This window comes from Microtus ochrogaster, linkage group LG9, assembly GCF_000317375.1.
Source record: "Microtus ochrogaster isolate Prairie Vole_2 linkage group LG9, MicOch1.0, whole genome shotgun sequence".
NCBI classification, from domain to species: Eukaryota; Metazoa; Chordata; class Mammalia; order Rodentia; family Cricetidae; genus Microtus; species Microtus ochrogaster.
In genome coordinates, this window is record NC_022034.1 from 12,263,236 (window position 1) to 12,288,312 (window position 25,077).

General features: G+C 44.0%; 1 protein-coding gene across 3 annotated transcripts in view; it reads right to left on the reverse strand.

Moving 5' to 3' along the window:
* The window catches only part of Arid1b (AT-rich interaction domain 1B), a 357,068-nt gene that overhangs the window by 137,311 nt on the left and 194,680 nt on the right, over positions 1-25,077 (reverse strand). For 2 of the 3 annotated variants that reach the window (XM_026787331.1, XM_013352342.2), the window contains exon 5: positions 3,480-3,521. The exons of the other annotated variant lie outside the window; for it this stretch is intronic. In XM_026787331.1, coding sequence (XP_026643132.1) covers positions 3,480-3,521 — 42 coding nt within the window. The remainder of the gene's footprint in view (positions 1-3,479; positions 3,522-25,077) is intronic. 3 annotated transcript variants of the gene reach the window in all.

Genomic DNA, 25,077 nt, shown 5'->3' on the forward strand with positions numbered 1-25,077 from the left:
AGCTCAGCAAGAAGGGAGGGGGTGGAGCAGACGTGATGAGGGGAGATGGGAAGTGAAGAGTGGGGCGGATAATGGTGCACACCACAGTGATTCTCACGCCATCCAGAAAAAAAAGAAGTCAAAAGGCTCTGGATTTGACCTTGCTGGTTCAAATCCCAGCTCTGCTGCTGAGGAGCAGTGTGAATTTGAGCAAGCTTTCAAATTCCTCAAGTTCCTAGTCATTCATCTAAGAGTGTGTGTGTGTGTGTGTGTGTGTATAACAGGTGTCTGTACAGAAAGAATGAAACAAAAAAAACTGATGCTTTATAATCCTTAACTTAGTCACCTACAAAATATTAGAGGGCAGAGGACACACAGAGCCTCGGGACTCGGAAGAGTCTGATGCAGAGTGATAAAGGTTTAACCCATTATAAAGCAGAGTATAATTCAGTGCTTGCTGTTGGCACTATGAGGCAGGCTGAGGCAGGAGGATCAATGAGCCCTGGAACTGGAGGCCAGAGCAACATGGACGGGCCCATTTCAGAAAACCGAAACAATGATCTCGGGGGTTTCTTATCTGCTCCTACTTTGATATGTGTTTACTATTAATTTCTCCTCATAATCAGCAGGCCAATTTTAAAGCTTTTTCTCTACATCTAACAACATAATCAACCCCCCCCTACTGTGTGTGTGTGTGTGTGTGTGTGTGTGTGTGTGTGTGTTTAGCTGATTCATCAATTCAGTATTGCTGGCAACTTTCCTTTGCTCATGTATGACACAGAATACACAATAATCATATAAAACAGAACCAACCATGTTGACTGTCCCTGGAGACATGTTGTCTGTAGAATTATACAACGGTTATTACTATGGCCAAAGTTAAAAACAATGATCTGCTGTGGGACAATGGTATTACACCCTGTAAAGGCTTGTTAGTTGTATTGGTTTAATAAAATGCTGATTGGTCAGTGGTCAGGCAGGAAGTATAGGCGGGATGACCAGAATAGGAAAATTCTGGGAAGAGGAACGGCTCAGTCTGCAGTCATCACACAGATGCAGAAGAAGCAAGATGAGAATGCCTCACTGACAAATGTGCCTAGCCACTTGTCTGTGGGTAACACAGACGAGAATTATGGATTAAGATATAAGGGTTAGTTAATAAGAAGCCTAAACTAATACAACTAGTTTATAATTAATGTAGGCCTCCGTGTATTTCCTTGGGACTGAACGGCTGTGGAAACAGGTGGGACAGAAACCTCTGTGAACAAAGGTCTCTAGGTTCCAGTCTCCCTCTCCTGATGGAGACAGTTGTTGGCTCGTGTGTCATTACTAGGTACTCTTATTCACTGTGACTCTTGTTTGCACAACTACCTTAAAATTAATTATGCATTTTGATTGTACAAGTAAAATAACCTCAAGAAATCTGAAATTACTTAAAAGTTTAGATTTCCACGTGAACAACACTGTGACGTAGTTACAAGTCTTTGAGTTCTTTTGGAGATAAGCCTTGTTAAACAATACGCCTGAACATGTGGAAAATAACAGAACACTTAATAAGTGCAAGCCTAGCTATGCCCCACTGGACTAGATGAGAAGAGTAATTTCCGTCAGCCCTACCATCAGGTTCGCTCTCTATGGCTGATATGGATTTCCTGAGTATTGGCCACCACATTCTGACACAGGAAGCTCTTTGCATCTCTGCATCCCAACACAGTTGAGCCCCTGTCTAGGGACACTGAGACAAGTCATCTGAACAAATAAGAAGCTTACACATTTTATTATGGCCTAAAATAAGGAAAAATATTGGTGAATAATTAGAAACAATAAAATGAAATAAAAGCAAAAAAGAAAAGAAAGACCAGATATATATGGTACGACACACTGCTGCAGACCAGGAAACTGTGCCCGTGCAGACAGTACTAGTGTAGTACCTTCATGTCAGGCAGGCATTTCAATTTTTTTCTCAGCAGTTTTTATAGGAAGGCTTGTCTGCTGTGACCAATGCCAAATACCCAGATTTTCTAAGAAATAAGATAAAATTTCAAGCTGAAGCACATTTGCTGTGCTCCAGAAAATAAACCTGTAAAGCAAAAATTCTTCAAAAATCTTATTTTTAAAATTTCTATAGATCTGCAAAAGTAAAAAAAGGAACCTAAAAGACTCTGAAGACCCGGCCCAGCTCACTGGGAAAAGGCTCCTATAAGTGGAATTTAGGGCTGCAAAAGCAATGTGGGCACTGTGAACACAAGCCACACCCAGCCAGCGGGGTAGCAGAGATGCCGGCTCCCCTCATCTCTCGTCTTTTTACTGAATAAATACAGTGGATTCAGGAGATAAGTTCACATGTTTATTAAGTCTGCAGTGAATATTCTGAATGCATGCTGGGAATTAAATACAAAACCAAAGATTTAGAAGATGATGATCATGTGTGTTTAATCCTGTAAATACTGAGTTGACTCTATTCAGAATTATGATATTTAGTAACTTATGACATGAAACATCAAAACACATTAAGCTTTTAACAGATAAATTTAGAGCATTTATGTATTACTTTATAAATTCTTTTTCATTGTGATGTACAATCTTGGTGAGTTTATAGGCTCAGAACAGCTCTGGTGGGGTGGTCATCTCACCTCATTAGCGTAATTAAAGCTAGGATGACACTGAATGGCCAACAGAGAAAGCTGGGAAAACAGTGGGAGCAACTTGTGATCTGATAGTGAGGACACAGAACAGGGCTGAGTCTGGTGAGAGGAGCCAAGCTGCTCTCAGGCTCCCACCGACCTCACTTTGCAATGGCACCTACTCTCCTCTACCCGCAGAGGCCTGCTGCAGAAGGAGCTGGGCCAGGCTAGTGTGTGGCTCCTATTCACTTCCATGAGGTAAAAACAACTTTCCCAGGGTTGTGCTAAGCTACGGCAGGGCAGCTCTCGCTTCTTCTTGCTGTTCCTACTGGTCTCCACACAACCCAGGCCTTCAGAGCTCAGCTCAGGCCCTACCTCCTACAGGGACCCCCTTTGCCCTGCTCCTGCACACTCTCTCCCTAAACATGGGTGCAGCAGGCATCCTGCGTGGACTGAAACCCACTCCGCCATGACTCCGCTGTTTACAGGCCTTTGCGAACAGTGGGCTCCTTCTAGAAGAGGCAATGATGAGACCACTGGGATGGGCATCAAGCAGGGACTATCAGTCCAAGGCAGCACTGTTTAACAGTGGTCACATCCATTCAGTTCCCAAATGGGGTCAACAATGACGCAGCATGCCAGAAAACCTTGCTCCAGGACTAAGGCAAATTTAGGAGCCATCACTGCTACCCCAAACTCTGGGTTCTCTATAGTTCCCTACACCAAAAGTCTAATCTTAACCACAGCCTACGTGATGCCCACATGTGCTCAGGTTACTCCATGGTGTTTGATTAGAACAACAAAGCCTTACTGTGAAGCCTAGGGAACAGGGTTGGGGGTGGGGAAACGGCATGATAAACCACACAGGCCACACACCTTGAGTCCAAAGGCTGCATCCTCCGAGGCCAATACTTCAACCTGCAATCATAAGGAGAGACATAATTTAGGCACTATCAAGAACCCCTCTTGGGTGCAGCCCTAGAAGCCGGCTCTGGGAAGAAGCTCAGCAGGGATCCTGTTCACAGAGCCAGCGGGCTTCCCTGAGAGGGAGGGCCCACCTGCCCCATGCGTGCAGCGGGGCTCTCACCACAGCCGCTGGGGCGCTTTGAGCTTTGTTTAGGCTTGTTACTCATGGACAGGAGATGAGGGGAAGTCATGCTCAGATAAGCAGTCACTATGCTGGCTGCCTCCTTGCCCTGGCTGCGAGTAGCTTCTTGTCCTGCTCACATAGGAGTGGGCAGAGCAAATCTCTGGAATGCTGCAGAGCAGGAGTTCCTGAAAGCAGTGCTCTGGGAAAGGCAGGCAGAGTCTAGGCAACTTCAAAACTGGCTGTCAGTCTTATGCAGCAGACGACAGAGCTCATTAACATGAATTTAAACGCTGCATGGAACGAGACATGTATTGATAATTACTGTTTTTTAAACATAATTATCCAGTCTGGTGTATTAAGGTTGGCTACTACAAAGAACCAATGTGGAGGAAGGAACAGGGAAAGAAGTTGACAGATAGCCTGAGTGTTGGGCACCTGGTGAGGCTGTGGGGGAGGGGCTGGTATGGACAGCGACACCAAGGAAGACTACCCTGCAGACTGCATCCAGCAAGAAACCGAAAGGGTTAAAGAGGAAACACTGATGAAAATCAGGGCCCTGCCTCTAGCAGAGATGGAAGGCTGGATGCAGGGCTGGGATGAGAACCTCCCTCCCCCAGCAGACTGGATGCAGGGCTGGGATAAGAACCCCCTTCCCCCAGCAGACTGGATGCAGGGCTGGGATAAGAACCCCCTCCCCCAGCAGACTGGATGCAGCCCTGAGATGAGCAGCTACACTGTGATGAAAAACATATGTTTCTGATAGCAAATATGATTTTAGGCTAAAGACTGAGATGTTGGATCAACTAGAGTAGAAAATCATGGTAAGGTCTACTTACACCATTTCTGTTTACACTCGTTTCCAAAACTAACTGTAGATTTAGAAAGAAGCCTTAGTATAGACTTTAGCTTAGGATTCCCCCACCCACAAAAAAAAGCTTGTATCTTCGAATTTCCCGAGTCCTGCCTTCTACAACAACAGGCTACTGCCCTCAAATATTTTTAAAATTACAACTCCTACTTAATGCTGCAGACTTCAGCTATGAACCTTTGGGAGAAAACACAGCCAAACTCAACTACTGTGGGCCTTCTGTGACAAGAGCTGGTGAGCGGTACACAGAGGACCTGTCTGCTGTCTTCATCACTCAGTGAGGACATGCAGCCCTGATGTGGGCTATCTTCACACACATACAATTATTGCTGAGCATATTAAAGTTGAGATTGGTATCTACAGCGCGAGTTCTGCATATTTTAACAGATTTTAAAAGTCAAGTAGCAAAAAAAAAATCAGTAGCAAATAGAAATCTATTTAAAGCTAAGGCTTTACTATATTTGACAACGGGAGGTGAGAGCAGTGCTTTCTGTGGAATCCAGAGCTCCGCATGTGACTGTGAGCACAGGCTGGCTGCAGCCGCAGCCCCGCTTCTCTCTCTAGCAGGCTGAAGGGCGTTTCAAACCTCTTAGTAGACTTTTAAAACGCCTTTCACTTAGGGAACTCCACAAACTGCTTTCTTCCCATACCATGATTTTAAAATATGTATCCTGGCTTAATGTCCTAAAACTCCCTGTTCTGTGAGGTTCTAGAGGTAACACACAGAAAGGAAAACCGACTGGAAAATCACGAGATTGCTAAAGTTTACTGTGGAGGAAACAGCAGGCTCTCGGGCTGGTCTCAGAGCGTCTGTCTGTTGGAAGAAGCCCCTCTAGTGGGAGCAGCAGAGTATTTCAAGCTCACACCATTTCAGGTCAGCAAACGTCCGGGAACCAGCCATGCTATGTGCTACTTCTGCCGTGAACTCGAAAAGAAAAGTTGATAACCATTTTGTCTCCCATTATCCAGAATTAGAAATTATCTACATACAAGCCGAAGTACCTTTGTATTGATCTAATAGATGGCTTTATCTTTAGACAACTGATATCCTATTTAACTGGGCTATGAAGCAATTCCAACTCTAAGTTAAAGCAAAAACGAGTAACTTGAAAAATAAAGTATGCTTTCAGTAGAAAGACCTGACCAAACTAGAAAGGTGTGCATTGATATCTAATATTGATTCTTCCTACTGGCTTGACTCTGCATTAAAACCCTCAAAAGAAACACCCTCCCACAGTCATCGACAAAGCCTTTCCGGGCATTTAATCCATGCAAAGCTTGTGCTTAGTATCTCAAGACAAAGTGGAGAGCTTCATGCAAACGCCTGAGTGAAATGTATTTGGCATCCTTATACATTTGTTTTAAAACTTCAGAATCAAAGAGGACAAACTGAGATTACCTTTGCTGCCATTCTTTTTCTGAGTTCGATTTGCAGAGGGTTAAATTAGTGGCATTTAAGTCACCAATAAGAATGCCACACAGGCTTTACTAAAGGAGATTAGGGGGCAGTGGCCGATGTCCTCTTCCACAGAGGAATGAAGTCGACCTTCAGTGAGGCAGAGAGAGGCTTCAGACACAACGTGTCTGGAGACACAGCTCAAGGGTTAGCACAAGCTGGGTTCAATCCTCAGCACCCACATGGAGGCCCACACTGTCTGCAATTCCAGTTTTCAAGGAAATCTGACCCCCTCTGAAGGCACCGGCGTGTATATGATACACAGAGAAAATGCAGGCAGAAGACCCAAGCACATTACTAGCAAGGTAGGGAGGGAGGGAGGGAAAGAGGGAGATAAGGAAGGTTTTATCCAACAAAACCTAAGCTCCCAGGCTGCAAAGCTGAGGCCCTGTCACACCGGTTTCAAATGAGCACAGTCAACACTGGCTGACACATGTGTCTACAAAGACTCCGTCTAGAGAACTTCAAAGCACAGCCAAGTCAGCATTTAGTAGCCAAGCCCTTGACCGTGACCCTCTCAGTTGCTCTACCAGCCAATCCAACAAAAACCACACAACTGCAAGTGACTATCTGCCCAGGACCGAGGATGCTAACACACGAATTAAGAAGCAGAATTGATCAGAAGGTTTTTTCTCATTTTCAAAGTCCTTCCCACTTTCTCAGGAAAGGCACTTAGAGAAGAAACAAAAATAAGTCAGAGCCAGAGATGGCTCAGCAGGTTAAACACTTACAGCCAAGCTTAAGACCCAAGTTTGATCCCCAGAACCCATGTAGAAGAAGGAGAAAACTAATTCCTGTGGGCTGTCCTCTGATTCCCAAACATAAGCCCTCCCTACTCACAGAGTAATAAATAAATCAATTTAAAAAATAAAAAAGAATATCAATAATAAGAACAGTTAAAGAAAACCTAGTTGTGAAGATAACATAAGTTTTCTGTCATGTTCTACCACGCCCCCAGAAGAAACAAGAACAGAAGTAGCATATGTATACGAGCAATGGCTGGGTCATCTGTGTGCTGTGTACAATACCCCCGAGAATTGGGGGTGGCATCCATAACTGCCTTCAGGCACAGCAACTTCTTTTTCATTGTATATTGTCTTACAATGAAGACTTATTTATTTACTGCAGTAGATCTTGTTTAATTAAAAGTAATTGGATAAAATAAGACAATGACATTAGCAGTCGTTGGATATCACTAATAATCCAATGAATGATGTTGCAGGAGCCAGCACTTGTATGTGTGGAGTAGATTCCTGAACACTTGGAGGTGGGTAAAAAACAAACAGTCCCTACAACAGCAACAAAAACAAAACTCAAGAGCCTACAACTGTACAGTGTAGTATCCTCAAGCATAGCCACACCCACCTGGAAATCCGTCAGAGATTTCCGGTTACGGAAAGAATTTGTGACACACCGCTTACCTATTGAGCATGGAAACTGCCTCATTAGTTAATGTAATATCAGATTAGAAAACACATACAAAATTAGATGTAGTTATATAGAGAACGGCATGTTTACACTAGGCAGTACTACAAAACTGAGAAACTCCATTTTCAAGAACTCTAACACAGAAAAATGCATTCACCGCAGTGAACTTCGAAACAGGATTGAAATCAGAACCCAGACACTTTAGATTTCCTCCACACCTTGTGGGACTTGTGTCACACCAGAAAGTCTCTCCGAGTTTCAAACTGTTAACGCATGTTTTCTCTTAATGTTTGACTTTACTTTTTTGCATTTAGATGTTTGACCCATCTGCATTTATTTCAAAATAACAAGGGGAAGGAATGAGCCAGGCCTAATTTTCCATCTGAATAACCATGATGAAGAATAATCTATTATTTTCTCCAAGGATTAGAGATACTGTATCTTTAGCATAATTAAATATTAAAATGATGTAATTTTTGTCTCCAATTCTAGGCTGAGATGGGAAAGGCAAAATTACCCAAGTGACCTGCTATTCAACCCATGGGAAAATAGGTCCAGGGTTCTCAGACACAACAGCGCTTCTCACAAAGAACAGCAAGGTCTTAGTAAGTAACTTAAATACTCCTTACAAAAGACAATTTTGACCTATACTTGTGTCCAAAGAAACAAAATATACTCCTATTTATAGTATTTTCTATATCTTGGTTGGCTGGACCCAGAAGGCCAATACAGCAAGTGAAATCACTTATTGTACTTTTATCTCCATTAAGGAAATGCAAATGCCAGTACCTAAACTGCTCTCTCAAATATGGCTCAGGATTTTAGACAATTCAAAGAGCAAGCTAATATATTCTCTTCCCCACCCCTCGCTATGCCACCCCAGCAATACAAATACCAACAGCTCACACTGGGTTCAATGTTTCACTTTTAGCAAGTTGTAGTTATCACATCCGCTCATTATTAGATGCTACTAGCCTCTGAATTTTATAAACCATAAAAAAGTGAGCACACAAAACTAGAAACCTTTGCTGGCGTTCCTCTTTCATCTACAATTCTCCTCTTTCTCCTTGTAGCACACAGAGCCCGAATGAAATTCAAAGATGTGCTCAGTTGCTTGGCTAGCTGGCAACAGAAAAACACAATTGCCCACACCGTGTGTGTCATTAGAATGTCTACTCCCTGCATATATTCTAAATCGGCCAAAAACAAATAATGCTAACAAATAATACATGCATGCTGCCAAAAATCACTGGCTATATGTGACACCGAGTAGCATCTTTCACAATAGGCAATGTATGAGAATTTCCTTCTTTACAAGTGGCACACTTGTGCCTGTGAGCCCCAGGATGCTGTCTCCCACGCACCTGGCTGCTGAGCTCACAGAGGCTGCCAGCACCGCAACCATGTGCCTATGTAATTACTTCTCCAAATGCTTAAGGAAACTTTGGTCTTGGTTCCTAAAGCAAGAAAAGGGTCCCAGACCAGAACCACTCGGTATGCTGAGTGTGCAGAAAATGTCATCATGAGCAGGCTCAATCTGACCAGGCGTATGATGTACCTGAATCAACAAAGCAGGGCAGCGGCAGCAACGCTGTGCTATGCTTCAGTCTAGGGACCAGGAGGCAACATACACCTAGATCATTTTCTGGGGTGAGTCTAGACGGGCTTATGGGAGAGGGAGAGACTAATGCCACACTTCCTTAGCTAAGGGCTAGTCAACCCTGAGAAGCAAGGCCACTGTCTTGTTCATCAGTGGCTATTGGAAGAAGGGAGGCAAAGCCTAGCAGAACCTGGAACTGCCTAGCTGAACCTCAATAAATGGTCAGAGTGCGGTGCTTAGTCACCATGGCTTTCTTCCAGCTCCCCCAGACTGCACTCCTCAAACACTGCTGACAGAGCATCTAAATGCTTGCCCACGTATCACCAAGCTCTCCTTGTTTTACTACTCGAGGATTTCCGTTTATTCACGTAAGATCTCTTTCCACAAGAACCAGAGCCTGGCCTATCTTCTCAAGCCACCTGGAAGGAGTGTCAAGGTCAGCGAGAAGTCAGCAATTACTTACTGAGCAGGTGCGCGTGGGTGAATGAATGCGGTGACTATAGTACAGAGAATAGGATGCAGACACATGTGTGAGCCTAGTGTCTCATGGCTCCTTACGATGCAGGGACACGTATAACCTATAGGTTAAAGTCACATGCAGCATTTGCATGTGATACACTCCTGAATTACACACTAGTGTAAACTAAGGCAAACCCCAGTCTGGCTGCATTTACTGACGGCGTGTACACATCTAATGCCTTTGTCTCTCTAGTCAAGAGTAGGTTTTAAATTCTTTTGAGAGAGCTAAGTCTTGAAAACTGGTAGCAATGAAGACAGCATGCCACTCATAGACAGGTATTTCCTGTTCTCCTGTTGTAGAAGTTCTTCTAGATGTGCAATGAGCAAAGTCAGATTAGAACTGAGATTTTACTGAAGCTGCGTAGTGACCACAACCTTCTCATACATGGACAAAGTGAACCTGGGCTTTGCAGTTTGGCTGGTTGCCTCCATGGGGACTGGGAGGCAATTCCGCTCATACCGCAGGCCACAGCTGGCCAGTGGTGTAACATACCTCCTCCATAAATGTTCTCTTTGACCCAGAGCAACCTTCCTAGTCACGTAAGCAGTATGTGTGCAAGCCCAGACACATGCGTAACTCCACACCTTAAAGAAAACCACACGTTTACAAGTCATCTCTGCACCGCTGGTGCTTATCAAGAAGAGCTGTGGCACCAGGAAAAACACAGACCAAAACAGATGCATGTGTTCATAACTTCATTTAGTTTTTCCCAGCACATGTGTTTATAAATCATCTAGATTTTCAAATAAAATTTTAGAAACACTTTTAAAGAAGAAGTGCTTTCCGTGCAGATGGTTCTAAGATGCACCACAGCAGGTGACGCCATGCACAGAAGACACCAGTGTTTATGTGCTATGTCACATCTGCTTGGCTGCCATCCTGTATTCTTCACGTTACGTCCACTGTATACGGAAACTTTTCATACTATTTACAAGTCCTGTTCTGAAGAAGCCAAACAGATAAGGAGCAGGGAAGGGTCCTGGACCACGCAGTGCTGAATGGCAATGCTAAGTTCCACCAAGGCTAAAACGGGGTTTGATCTTTTTCTAAATGCTCGTCTTGTGTATGCCCTACTTTGCTTCAACTGCAAATGCTGTTTTAGGCAGAGATTTTGTCTAGTCAGCCTTTTATATGTAGGGCTGGAGTTATGGGTTAGGATCTTAAAACAGAAGGCAGCAAGTAAATTCCAATTACATTTCATAAAAACAATTTTATATTTTGAAAAAATATAAATATGTGTTATGAATTTCATATTACACATGAAAATATTATATATATATATATATGAACTAAAGTACTAAAAGATGAAAATGTAGATATATCTAATTATCCCCCGGTTCTGCCTACCTAGCATTGAGACTGAAACTGATATAAGGTCATATAGGAAGAGATGACATTGTCCACGGACAAGCCACAGTGACCTCAAACTGCCACAAAAAGGCAGGACAGACGACCTGATCCCAAGAAGACCAGAGGTGTTTTAAAAGCGCAGTCATGTTTATATGAGGAAATGAGTTGGGATTACTGCTCAGCCATGCCCCTAGTGTTGTGACCGAGTGGCGTTTCTCTGCTGCTGCCCTCTCCCAGGTCCAGCCACCTGGATGGAAGAAAGAGGAAGAACAAAGGAGAAAAACCTTAAAATAGTTTTATGGAAATGGGTGAGACTTGAACACACTGGCGGAGTGCTCACCGGCACTGATCACAGAACACCTAGGCCCTCTGAAGCGTAAACTAAACTGCGTGGCACAGTTTTGGTTATAGGTCTGGAAGGGAGACAGTCAGGAGAAAAGGAAGATGAGGTGTGCCTACATGCAGCTGTGTGAGTCACCCTTTGTGCTGCAGAGGATTCTTCTTTAGTGAAGTTTCTCTGAAGGACCTGTCTGAGTAGGCAAACCAACAACTACAAAGCTAAGAAAGAGTTTTCCGGAGAAGGACAGATGGAAATATACATATAAAGCTTGTTTACCTTTCTCCCAGGTCAGAGCCCCACCCAGCTGCCATACTGATCCTGTCACCCAATTCCTTCTTTTACATTTTATATTGTTTAATATAGTCTTATTTGTTAAGGGCACCCCCCCCCAAAAAAAAGCAAAACACAAGTATGTGTGAAAGAGACGCAGCTTACTGTAGGACATCAGAGGAGGTCAAGTCAGGGAAGGACATTTTCAAGGCAACTGCCCGGGAGTGGGCCATGCTATTCCACTGGGCTCCCCATCGGGTAACAAGTACATCATACACAAAAACGGTAACACAGGAAGAAGATGAAACCTTCAAAACTAAGTATTAACGACATGAACGTGCTTTGCGATTTATTTTCACACTCTTCAGACTTCACAAACTGTATTCACAATATCAATATTCTGTAATAATATGTATAATAACATACATTTGCTCTCTGAAGAAGTGAGAGTCTGGGGGTTCCCGGGGCTCAGCGCTCAGTGGCAGCAATGAGCAGACAGGCAGCTCCGAGAGGAAGGCAGCAGTGTTCCCATTAGAGCCGACCCTGGAACTGCACATGCCCTGATCTGCAACTGGGCTCTTAAGGAACTGCTTCACAGCAAGGGGACACGTCCTGACATTAAATAACAAAGTCACTCCTATAATTCTGTGACCACAGTGTTCCCTTGAAGAACAAAGCACCTGGAACAGCTCCCTTTATTATCCGTGTTTCAACTGTGATCCAAACAAAACGCAGAAAATGGGAAATTCCAGAAATAGCCCGTTCCTGAGTTTGAAGCCACACCCCATTTTGAGTAGTGTAAATCTTACTGTGGCCCTGTTAAGTCTGTGACAGCACTTTAAGGCACAGGTGGACATGCTATACACCACCCCTGCCCTTTAGACACTGCTTAGTCACGTCTCTGATAGCAGGTCACCAGAGGAGAACCTCTGGCCTTGGGCATCCACGCGGATCGTGGAAGTTACCCAATGGGCTAGGAATCAGTGGAGATGACTGGACTTAGCAAAGAAAACAAGTTTGCCTAAACCCACGACCAGAATGCCCAGGAGTTAAAGAAGAGAACCACTTCTTTTCACAACGGAAATGATCTGTTTCAGCAAATCATTTGCACATGGAAATTTGTTACTCATTTCTCACTTACAAAAACTGGAAAGATGCCAAACATCCCTCAACTGCTGAACAGAAATAAACAAAACTACGGGCCATATCAGTACATAGAAAGCTACCCACCAATAAGAAGGAGTTGGCTTTAATGATAAGCAACACCATTGGGGAACTTCAACCCCTTTATCCTGAGTAAGGAAGCTAGCTGAAAGGGTCACCACTGTGTGATTCCATTATGATATTCTAGAAAACACAAGCCCCCAGAGCAAGGATGGTGTTGAGGCTGTCAGGAGCTGGGCATGGAGAGGGGGCAGACGATGAGCGGCATGGAGGAAGCTCTCTGAGATTACAAAATATCCTGTTATGATGGTGCTGATGCCCTCCTTGAATACTTTCTTTACATATGACTGCGTTCAGTTCATAAAACAGCAATTCAGTCCTTTTTCCCAAATGTATGCAAGATTATATCTACAGAGGAGTTACATCCTCCAAACACCCTTACTGTTGGCTGTACAGCACCTTTCTCTACTGTCTTGACAGAGTTCTAGAACTGGGTTAAAATTTTCACGCAGGCTGGTGGTACATACCTCCAACCCTAGCACCCAGGAAGCTGGGCAGGAGGACCCCGAGAGGAGGAGACCAGTCTGAGGACTACACAGTGAGTTTTAGGTAAACAAGGCTCTTTCCAAAAATAAACAATAATTCAACAAATAATTTCTAGGAATTTCTCTATGAATTGTAAATTGCTGTACTTTTACTTTGCAGGGAAGACTGGGGCTTTTAAATGTATTTGGCTCAGACAGAAATGTCTACAGGTTGTTTTCTGAAGTTAGAAAAGAAACATTTGTCTAAAAAATGATTTATCATTTTTTTTCTAGTGCCCAGAATTGAACTCAGAGCTTCTTGCACACTAAAAGGCCAATCTGTTCCAAGCTGCTTTGTAATTTTGTACAACTGAATAAATTTACACATGGAAACCAGTAAATCAACCACTAGGAGACACACACACAACTATAGTCCTCGCTGAAGTCAAAGCCGCATGCTCAAGAGTAGACATGAAAACATTACACAACCCAACTCTTCCTGCTTGTGCCAGGACACACACTCAGTCTGCAGGTCGGGTCCAACAAGTCAAGTACAGAAAGCTCTACCTACACCTGCTTGGCAGGCATGCCCTGCTGCCTTTCTAGAGAAAGCCATCTCAGGTAAAACGTGGAGATGTGTTGTTATGCCAAAGCACCTCTGTCAGTGCTTCTAAATTAAAGAGACTCAATTTCATTCAAACACACTTTATGACCTTTGAGGTAAAAGTGAGATTTCTGAAATAAACAATATATAACAAACATAAAAAGAAACTGGCCACTTGGCAGTAACTTTAATTTGTATCACATTTTACCAAGCAGCAGTGTTTTCGGTGAACACTGCACAGCCAACTACCCATCGAGGATTGCTTGGTAGGAGGGCAAAAACGCAAACCACAGAGGAGCACATCAGCAGAGCCCAAGTCAAGTGGCATGCAAAAAGACACCCTCAAGTTCAGTGACACACCTGCACAGGCAGAGAAATTGCATAGGAAATGTGAACTCAATGCCACACGTAAAGAGGAGGGAATCAACTATTACTAATACAAAGCCACTAATTAAAAATGGGGAAAGAGATAAAAATTGAAAGTATAAATAATCCGAGACAGCGATCTACACTTTAAATGGAAAGTAGGTCAAATTATTCATCTGTTTCATATTGCTTCCAAGATTTTAAGTTTAATTCAAGGAACCACAGAAGCACAAGAATTCCAAACTCACTGTGATATTAGAGGGGCAAAATTCATCTTTAGAATCTGCTATAAGCAAATATACACAGAAATTGCACTTGGAGATAGAAGTGATTAAAATATCCCCAACAGATATCTCTTCGAGTTAGGACTTAAAGTCTAGGATGTCCCATATAACATTAATAGTTTCTGGACAGTTTTCATCAATGAGGTCAATGTTAAAGTAAAAGCAAGTGGAATTAGAGGGAAAATGTTTTTATTAAATTCATGTTACACTGTTACAAACTGCATCAGTTTATCTGAAAGAATTTGTTCTGCTTTCTTTTCTAATTACACATATCCCTCCTGAGATACAAAGAAAATTAAGTCTTTCAACTAACTCAATATCCACAAAGCCAAGGATTTAAAAGCCTGTCGACCCAGAACGTATTGACCTCCATCAGCTTAACGACCATTATACAAACTCAAAACCTACAAAGGGGCTGCGGATGTGGCTTAGTTGGTAAAATGATGGTTAAACAACCATGAGGACCTGAGTTAGAAACCCAGCAGCCATGTACAACCAGCTTGGTGGCTGGCCTATCCTCCCAACACCTAAAGACAGGAAAATCCCCAGGGAGGGAGCTCACATTTAGTGGGTCTCAAAAACTAAGGTGGAGAGACACTGAAGAAGACACCCAATGTTTTCCTCATACACCCACAACGGAAAAGAAAATTAGCTACGTGCACGCACACACACACAGACACACACACACTGGAGAGTACGCACAGAGGCTGGAGGTGACTCAGCAGTTAAGAACACTTACTGTTCTTACAAGGAGACCACCTGGCTTTCCAGCTCCCCACACAGTGGCTCACAATCCCTGTAACTCTGGGTTCAGGAAATATGACCCCCTCGTCAGGGTCTCTGTGGTTCTTGCCTTCATGTGGTGCATTTAAGCAGCAGATGCACACACACACAAATACCTTTAGATTGCTTTTCTTTTTTTAAAAAAAATTATTTATTTATTATGTATACAATATTCTGTCTATGTGTATGCCTGAAGGCCAGAAGAGGGCACCGGACCTCATTACAGATGGTTGTGAGCCACCATGTGGTTGCTGGGAATTGAACTCAGGACCTTTGGAAGAGCAGGCAATGCTCTTAACCACTGAGCTATATCTCCAGGTCCCTAGATTGCTTTTCTTAAACAGGAGATGCAGTGTAGTAGTATACTATGGAGTACAACTCATGTCTTTTTACAAAATAGCCAAATAATCTGGATTTAATTTAGTTTAAACTTTAATTGCCAAGTGTCAGAAGCAAGAAGCAATGAGCAAGGTTAGCAATGTCCATACTATAATTATTTCTCATAGAATATCATTTGCATACATATCATAAGCACAGTTGTATAAAAATACTTTGTACATAAGAAACACTCCTTCCTCAGATTCTATTTCAGCAACTTTTGTAACAAACTTTACAACACTTTCAAAGAGCTTCAAATAAAATTTTCAGAATTAAGTTGATGTGACCAGAAATACACTTCGTGTTAACAATGGTTAATTATACTCTTATCATAGAAGCAACAGTGTGCAGACTTTAAAACTATTCAGGCCACAGATGACAATGAAAACAACTTATAATCCAGAAATCATAGCCGATCACTCCCAGGTGCAGTATGTGTATGCTGATTAATCTACCGCACGTGCTGTGTATATGGCTGGAAAGCCCAGGGTCACAACACGTCAATACCCTACTTAAAAAGCCTGGAAGATGAGTGAAGAGAGCAGCCAGTGAGCCCTAGGTCTTCAAGAGAAAGCAGCCATTCGTCTCCATGGAAGTAGCCCCACAAAACCCTCTTAGCGGCTAGTAACTGAAAGGATGGCGCAGTGGTTATGGCACACTGCTGCTCTATGAGAGGAAGGAGCAGTTCTCAGCTCACAATCATCTGGAACTTTGGTTTCAGGGGATATGATGATGCCCTCTTCCGGCCTCTGAGGACACAGGTGGTGCACTGACCTATACCCATTATCATTAATTAATCAGCAAAATTTTTTTAAAACTTTGAAGGAGGTACAGACAGGAGATGAAACGCTACAAAAGCTTAGACTTTTCCTAAGTTTAAAAAATGCTATGAATTGGTTTTCCCGTCAAGGAACCTTGTACATGGCTCTAATGTAGTTTACTGCAGAAATGTGTAGTTGAAGCATAAAGTCAGCCAGGCTCCAAGACTCAGAAACTAGGGTCTCAGCCATCGGCCCCGCCTATCGCCGGCCCCGCCCATTCCCCAGCCACCCAGCCCTCCCCTGAGCAGTACCCGCCTCCCGAAGCCGCCCCTCCCCAAAGTTCCACCCTGACGGCCCCGCCCCACAGCCCTTTGGTCTTCCTGCCACCCCGTGGCCCCGCCCACAAGGGGCCCAGCTGCGTCCTTCCGGAGTCTTTGGGTTTCGGGGTCAGCAATTCTGCTTCTTCGGGCAAAGCAAGTCTCAACGAGTCCCGCTCTGATGGGGAGGACCATTCCTTGGGGGGCGGACGGGGCTTGCAGCAAAAAAGGGAAACGCTGAGCCCTTGGCACACCGGGAAGGCGCGGGAACAGGGCTAGGGCGAGGGTTTCGGCCTTGCAAGCTGCGTCAGCAGAAACTTGGGGAGAGCGCTCGGGGTGGGGCCTCCAGCCGCGGTGCCTGCCGGGAGCCCAGCCTGCAGCCACAGGGGTTCAGTAGAGTCTGCGCAGTCGGCCTGTGCGCTCTGCACTTTCTCCCTGGAGGAGTGCCCAGTCACTCACTGGCCTGAGAACTGGGACGCTGGGGCTCGGGAAACAAAGGAAACCCACGCACACGTGTTACCAGTGTAGGGGACGTGAAAACAGCCAGGGGACTTAGGATGTCCAGCAGCCAGGCTTCCAGGGCTGCCATGAGAAATGCAGGCAAGGCCCTGAATGGTCAAATTCTGCAAACCCCATTTGGGTTATGTAGAATTTGCCATGTACACTCACAAATCCCAAGTCATTGCTTTTTGGAAGAAAAGTAATCTAGGAATTCAGCAAAAGAAAATCACAAATTCACTCGCCATTAATATTTGATATTATAAGCAGGTGCTACATGGAACTTCAGAATTTAAGGAGTAAAGTTACAGAAACATGCTTAAAGAAATTAATATGTGGTTTTCAGTCCTGTTACTGTTGTTGTCGGGCTGACAAGGCTCACCTAAGTGCTGCTATGTGTTATTTCTCATTCAGCTCTATCTACTCTGTACAGCAGCAGCAGGATCAAAGGCAAACACACATACTGACATGCTCAGAATCAAATCATTTCACACTCGAAATGTTAGGATCTGCGGTAATACTCAGTAAATATACCTAAAATCAACAATTACACAAATTGATTATTGGCCAAGTCATCAGTGTGTGTTCAGAATTTCCACCTTGTTTGTCTTCCTCCTGATAATTTTCATAGAAATATGCCTTAGTAAATGCTCTTGAACTTTATGTGGTTTTTTTATGTGGTTTTAAAAACCACAACCACTTAATACTTGGTTAAAACCTACTTTTTTTTTTACAAAAAGTTTACTTTTTTCCTGACATTTACTTTGCCGCCAGCCCTGTATCCTTTTATTCCTTTCTAGTCCTCCAAATGGTACCAGTTTGTACTACTTATTCATTCATTCTTTGCAGGGACGAAGTGGGTTTAGCGATTTTCAGATATTTCTGGCTTCAGTGAGGTAAGACAGTAGTCATGATGGCACCAGACTTCCCTGTACTGGCCAGAGAACACCATGCTCAAGTAATGAGCGTGTTCCACATTGTGGTGCGGCCAAGACGACAGCCAACTGGTCGGTAGATGCCCATGTGAACACAGCCAAGGTGGGAACTAAACAACAGTCAGGGTAACTGCTGAGGGGAGATGTCTGGGCTGACTGAGCCCCAGCGAGTGGCAATACTATTTAGAGAGTGGCTTCTTCCTCCCTAGACCGAGGCAAAAGCCACTAGGCTGTAAATTTCACAAGTGTTTCTTGAAATGTGGGCCTTGGATTAAGAGTATGGGGTTTAACTCCTTCAAATCCTGGCTTTGTGTTCCTAAGCCAGTTCCTTAGCATCCGGCTTCCTGTCTGCACATGGATAGTGACAGCAACGCCATGGCTGCTGGGTGACTTCAAGGAGCTTACTTATTGTTATCTGAGACCAAATCAGTCCCCCACATCTATTTCCTAAATCCATTCCAGCCTTTTTCTCTTCCGGTGCATTGGGGAGACCGTTCTCTCTCCAGTACACAACAGCTGGAACCGCACCGGATCTCCCATCCACTCCGCATGGTGCTTATGTTATCCTTGGAAACCTGGATTTTAGTTTGTCGTTCCGCTCGCAACGCCAGATCTCAGTATAAACTCCTCAGTTTGGGTTAAAGGGCCAGGGGAGTCTGTTCCTAATATGCCAAGCGGTTTCATTCCCCTAAACTCATTAATGGATGGTAATCACCCTCTCTGGTGACCTGTGTGGTAAAGCAACTATTGTTTTTCACCCTTTATCAGGCCCCTTCACTTTCTCTCTAATGTTGCCCTTTGAAAGCTTCCAAGGCCCCCCTGATCCCCAGTGTTAGAATGTGTATAGTCCTGGCCTGAACTGCGGCATGTCCATTTCATACATAACCATGCATGTACACACACTATCCCCACTAGTGCCATGAAGTCAGGACACTGCATATGTTAAGTACAGTCCACCACCTGCAGAGCCTCTAGCAGTGCCCAACAAATGACTCTATCTACTGAACACCCTGAAAATGTGGAAGATCTGGGAACCAGAAATTCTAGCACCCCAGCAGTGCATTGGTAATCTTATCAGGGCAGAGCAAGGCTGAGGCCTGAGTATGACCCTCAAACATGTGAGAAGAAACCACTCACCTGGAGCTGTACTGCAGTATCTCTAGAAATTAGTTCTCTTCATCAGAAAAAGAAGCTTACAAATTGCTTTTGAGCATTTACCCTTTTTATCAAACTCAGTTTCCACTTCAGGACAGTTAAGGAGCTAAACATCCGGGCCACAGCAGAAGCAGAGCTGGCTTTACTCCTAACTTCTGAGTGCATCGAAAGTCACCCTCTGATGTGCGGGTCTCAACTCCCACCGGTTTGTTCTTGAAGAAGACTGATAGAGCTGTGTTTCCAGATAACCGACCTACACCCTCAGGAGCCACCCCAAGGCTGAGAGCAGTCGTTCACACGTCCATGGACTTAATGTCTGTGCCATTTCAACAGTGCGACATGACCAACATAGCAGTGACCAACTTGCTTCTAGACAATTTCCTAAAATTAGATACTATTCAACTGACTACCCAACTCTGTTGAGAAACAAAGGAGGAGGTGAGCATATATTCTACAAAATTGATTTGTTGTTGTTAAAAGAAAACCAAAACAAACTAGCAAAACTATTATTTTCCCCTAAATAGATATTTACTGACTGGAGTATTGCCGTTTGAATAGCCAAAGAAGTGTCAATCAATTACCCATTCTGCCAGTTGCAAGACTCTCCATCAAGAGAGATGGCTTTAAATGACCCAGAGTCACTGCTGCATTGCCCCTGGCTTATACACAGGGCAGAGGAGCTTCCAATTAGATACACCAGGGGAAAACAGGTCCACAAGCAGGGGCAACTAAATTTAGGCAGAGTACAGAGTAGTTCACATAAAATTCTTTAGAGCAGTGTTGTCTGACAGAAATATAATACAATTACATGGGTGTTATACCATATTCTAGTGGCTACATCAAGAAAAATGAAAGAGTAAAAAAAAGCTCATTTCAGCCACACAGATGCCAAAACTGAACTATATAGAGAAGATGAACAAAGCTCCATACAAAGACACCAAGAACATTGGTGAGGAGTTCCGTATTAAAACAGAAACAAGAGCAATTTTAACATTCATTATTTGGCCCAGTATACTCAAAATATTATTTTAACATGTGCTCATTTAAAATTTTCTGAACATGTTCGTCTTTTGCCTGTGCAGTGTTTTCATGATCCAGTGTGGATCTGTACTTGTGCATCTCAGTTGGACTAGCAACAGTCAAATGTCCACTAGCCATACAGGAGAAGCCTAACAGCTGAAAACAAAACACCCAAACAATTGTTTGGGATTGGGTATTAAAGTTTAAATTCATACTGAAATACTTTTCAAAAATAGAAACATCAAGATACATAAGGATATCAGTCATCTTGTTAATATGGAAATCAAGCACAAGGTATCAGAGGGAGATATGTAAGGATCAAGACAGATATGTCCATAATAACATAAGAAGAGCAATCAGTTACACCGTGATGGCACAGGAAGCCAGGCGGGCTATAGTACCTAACTTACTTTTGTATCTCTTAACAAAGCTGAAAGAGCAACCTCTCCCAACCCAAACACGGAAAGTTTCCCAGTTCTCAGCCCGTGAGCTGTCAGTTAGTCTGGATGCTCGGTGATAACGTTCTGTTGAGAAGCTTGCTGAAGACACACGACTCACTGCAGAGCTGGGGAAGCATCTACAGAGGGGAGTGAATTACAAGTACTTCTGTATCTGCCACAACCTACACAGGGAGGGCAGAACAAAATGACAGTCTCAGGTACTTTTCCCTTGAGCAACAAACTTCCCTACCCCGATGAAAATAGGAGTTGGGAGCCTTACTGTAAGGAGGGTGGATCTCTTTCAGAATAGTATCATCAATGTCAGGAATGTCCATTATTTTTTCTCTTACATGCAGAACTGTATTTAAAGTTGCATATATGTCTGTGTATTTGTGTGTAAGCCACGGAACTAAAAAGGGGCAATGAGAGGAAAGGAATCTTACATATATAGTAAGAAAGACTAAAGGAGGAGTGTCTGGGGGAGGAAGGACATGGGGGCAGATTACATGAGAGAGGACAATGGGGAAGGGAGACAGTTGAGAATCAAACATAATGACACAACATGAAACTATCATACATCCATTAATTTACATTCATTTAAAATTAAAACACATAGATACATGCACAGGGATTATAATCAGACTGCGTGCATACTCAGTGGTGGAAAGTCTGCTTGAAAGCTGCAAAGCCCAGGCAGACTCCTCAGCCATCATGGGGAATCTTTATCTTCTCCAGCTCTCACAGACATCAGCTTCCTTGCACACTCACTCACACCATCGGCTTTAAAGTGGCAGAGTGTGCTAAATCCCAAACTTTATCTCCATTTCATCCCCTGAAGCGTCAGGACTGACCAGACCTTGTCAGCTGCATACAGAATAGTTTCCTGAGCTATGCCTCCAAACCTCTAAGTTAAAAGGGACTAACTCTCCCCTCGATCCCTACGGCTCTCGCCCCTCTGCCCTGTCTGTCCCTCACTGACTATCACCAGTCTTCCTGAGAAGGAGCTTCACTTTGCTGCTGTGCTGGGAACTGTTCCCTCCACGTCTCTTCTTCAGTTCTGGTTCTCATCAATTCTAAATTACTTCCCAAGTACCTACAGCTCATGCCTGGCATTGTGTGAAGAGAAGCACGTGGCATCGAGTGCCACCTGTCTTTTATCCCAGGCCAATTAGGCAGTTAGTCTACAAAATTCTGAGTTATGGTTATCTGATTGTTTTTCAATGTTAGCCTATGTGTTCCTAAAAGACAGAGGACAGTGTATGCTGCTATTCATCTTTTTTATTCCTGACATAATATAGCAATCTGCATAGAGTTTAGTGTATGGAAGGTTGTCAATAAATTCTATTGAGCAAATGTAATTAAACTGTATGTGTAACTCAATACTGGTTTTTACAGAAGTCTTAAGTGTTCTATTTTGATGCCAATTTAAAGGTTTATATTTAACTGAAAACGAATGTGTGCCCTCAAATTCAGAAGATCACCTTCTTTCAAAACACTGACAGTGTTTTGTGTGCAGCCAGCATTACCTCACACTGCCCTGCCCATGGCAACCACATAGTGAGCCAAGCTAACAGTAGCTGCACCCTGCAAGATGGAAACATGGATTCAGTCCACAGCAGTGTAATCCCAGGTAAGTTTCAAGTGTAGGTTATCAGTCACCTAGAAGGAGCAAAGTTATTAACAGATTCATAGCATACCTACTCGCATTTTAATACTCATAAAATTGCTAATTTATGAACCCTAGGCACCTGCCTTCTGAGAAAACAATACAGGCTGAGTTTAGTCATCTTTTCAAGGAGGAAAATTACATCAAGAACACCAGTTTAGTCCACACATTCAATAGCGGAGAAGCAAGACTGGGAAGAACCCAAAGAGACGAGTCAGCAGAAATAATGTCACCACTAGCTTTTCTCACAGTGAGCACAGGATGCTGACAACACTGCTGGACTATTGACATCTCCGTAGGTCAATAGGCAACAGTACATGGCTTGCAGAGTCTTAGCCACACGTTCTCTCAGTGGCTTTGGGACTTACCAGTGGAAAATAAAAAGCTCGTTTTTAAGCAAGATTCATACCCCCCCTTTTTTGTCCCCCAAAGAAATGATGTATGTGCTGAGCCACCAAAACAAAACAAAAATCCTAGCAAACATTCAAGTATTTAATAATGCCATCAAAACTTTCAGGATGCCCAAAGGTTGTGGGCATGTGCATTAGCAATACACAAAGTCAAAGCATTGATCTCCAGTACGGCACAGGGCACCAGATCCCCACAGCGCTGCCTGTGCCACTCAACAGACCCTGCAGCTGGCTCCTTTAATTGATTTTCACCTGTCACTTCTACTCCATCAGGTCTGCCACTGAATTCCCTTTGTGCTGACATCTAATTTGGCTATGGTGCAATCCATTCTGGTCAGCTCAGAAAAAAAGAAAAGAAAAAGTCCATGAGACTGTTCCAGCATGACTGAACCTGCGAAGCAGCCGGCCCAGCCTTTGTGTGGTATTTAATATGACTGGAGATGAAGCTCACTAGGCCAGAGGCACTCACGTTCTTGGCCCCATAACAGATCCTGTGCTCCAGACAGCTAACCTGGTCAATTCCTTTTGAAATGTAAAGAAGTGCTAGTAATCCAGAATCCCTAATGACACCACCTGCAGCTAAGACCTCACTTCAGGACGCCTGAGTCCAAGCGCTCAGTGCTTTCCTCACCAGGGCTCTGCATGGGGAGTGAGAGGGTGCTGGAGAGGCATGGTCTACCTCTGCGCTGCACGGTTCAGAAGACAGGGCCTCTGAGAACTACAGCTATCACTGCTCGGGCACACTCACGGCACTCAAGAGAACACTGAGTCCTAAGAGCACACCTTCCGGTTTTATGGAAGAAGAAAATGGAAACCAAACAGACCGGGACTGAACTAAGGTCATACATGGTAATTTGAGGAAGCAGAACTAAGCTTACATTCCCCACCCCAGACCATCCCTGTTCTAATATTGTCCTCCACTTGCGGTTGGCTAGAACCCACTGTTGACAACCAAAGCCAGGTGTGTGGCAGCAGCCTATCCTTACAGGAAGCCCTTTATTAGCCTCCAGCAAAGCGCAGCCCTAATCCCTGTCCTGTGTTTTCAATCTACACGCCTAAGTCCACTTCTGCTGAGAATGGAGCTCTCAGACTGACTCCATCAGCATTCCCACACTGTCTGCGGCAAATTCTTCAACAGGCCCAACTCCTTCTGGGAATCAAGACAGCTCCTCCAGCCAATAGCTGGGGACCTCTGCATCCAATCTAACACAAAGGCAGCTTTCCTGGGGGCCAACTCCGGACTCACTGGCCTTTTTCTGTTAGCACTCCACGGTCACCCCATGCCTGGAACTCATTTTATGCAGAATCACCCCAAGCCCTGGCTCACCCTCAGCTTTTTCTTCCTTTACAAAATACTTCACCCCACTCAGAATGTTAATAGAGGAATTCTTACTTTAAAGGTTGTGCCAACAGAAAGTGGTGGTTTGACTGGTGACAGTGGGTGGGTTAACAGTTATTTGGTGTTTGTCCACGGCGCTTGTCCTCTTTTTCAGGCTTTGGCATCACCGCTGCACGGCGGGGACGGGGTCTGAAGCATCCTTACAGCTCACGGGTCTGTGGTTTTCACGTGGGGTAAAGAGTCACCGCCACGGGCATGCAACTGGTTGGCAGATCTTCCAGATCCACACTGCCCAACACAAACCCAAGATCACATGTCCATACAGATACTAGATCTTCTGGCAGACATATTAGCAAGACAAGAACAGCATTAATTTTAATTAGACATACTATTTGACTCAATACATACAAAATACTTTTGAACACGCAAGTGTTATAAACATGTTGATATTTTAGATTTTCTTTCTCATACCTATTGCCACCACCAGATCTATGATTACAGGAACTCTTAAAATAATTACACCCTTGACTTGAATGGAAACAGTAAAGGACTGACTGTGAGCCCAATAGTTCAGTCTCGGTGGGAGGCTGGTCCCCCACGCAGGGCAGACCACACACAGCACTGGCCTATCTTCAGAATCTGAAGGCGTGGACTATGGGAACTTACATGTTTTAGATGCCAATCTCTTCCTGCCCAAGAATTTCAGCTCTATGAATAGTGTCTCCTTCCAATGCAGCACCAGAATGGCCTTGGAGGCCTGCACTTTGTCTCCCGCAGAGAACAGCAGACAGTGGCATCCACATGAGCATTTACTCAGCAAGAGGCTTTGTTCCCTTAGCTTCTCTGTAGGTTCGGAACCGTGGCTGACAACACCCTCAGGGATATTATTCCAGTCCCAGGAAGTAGCC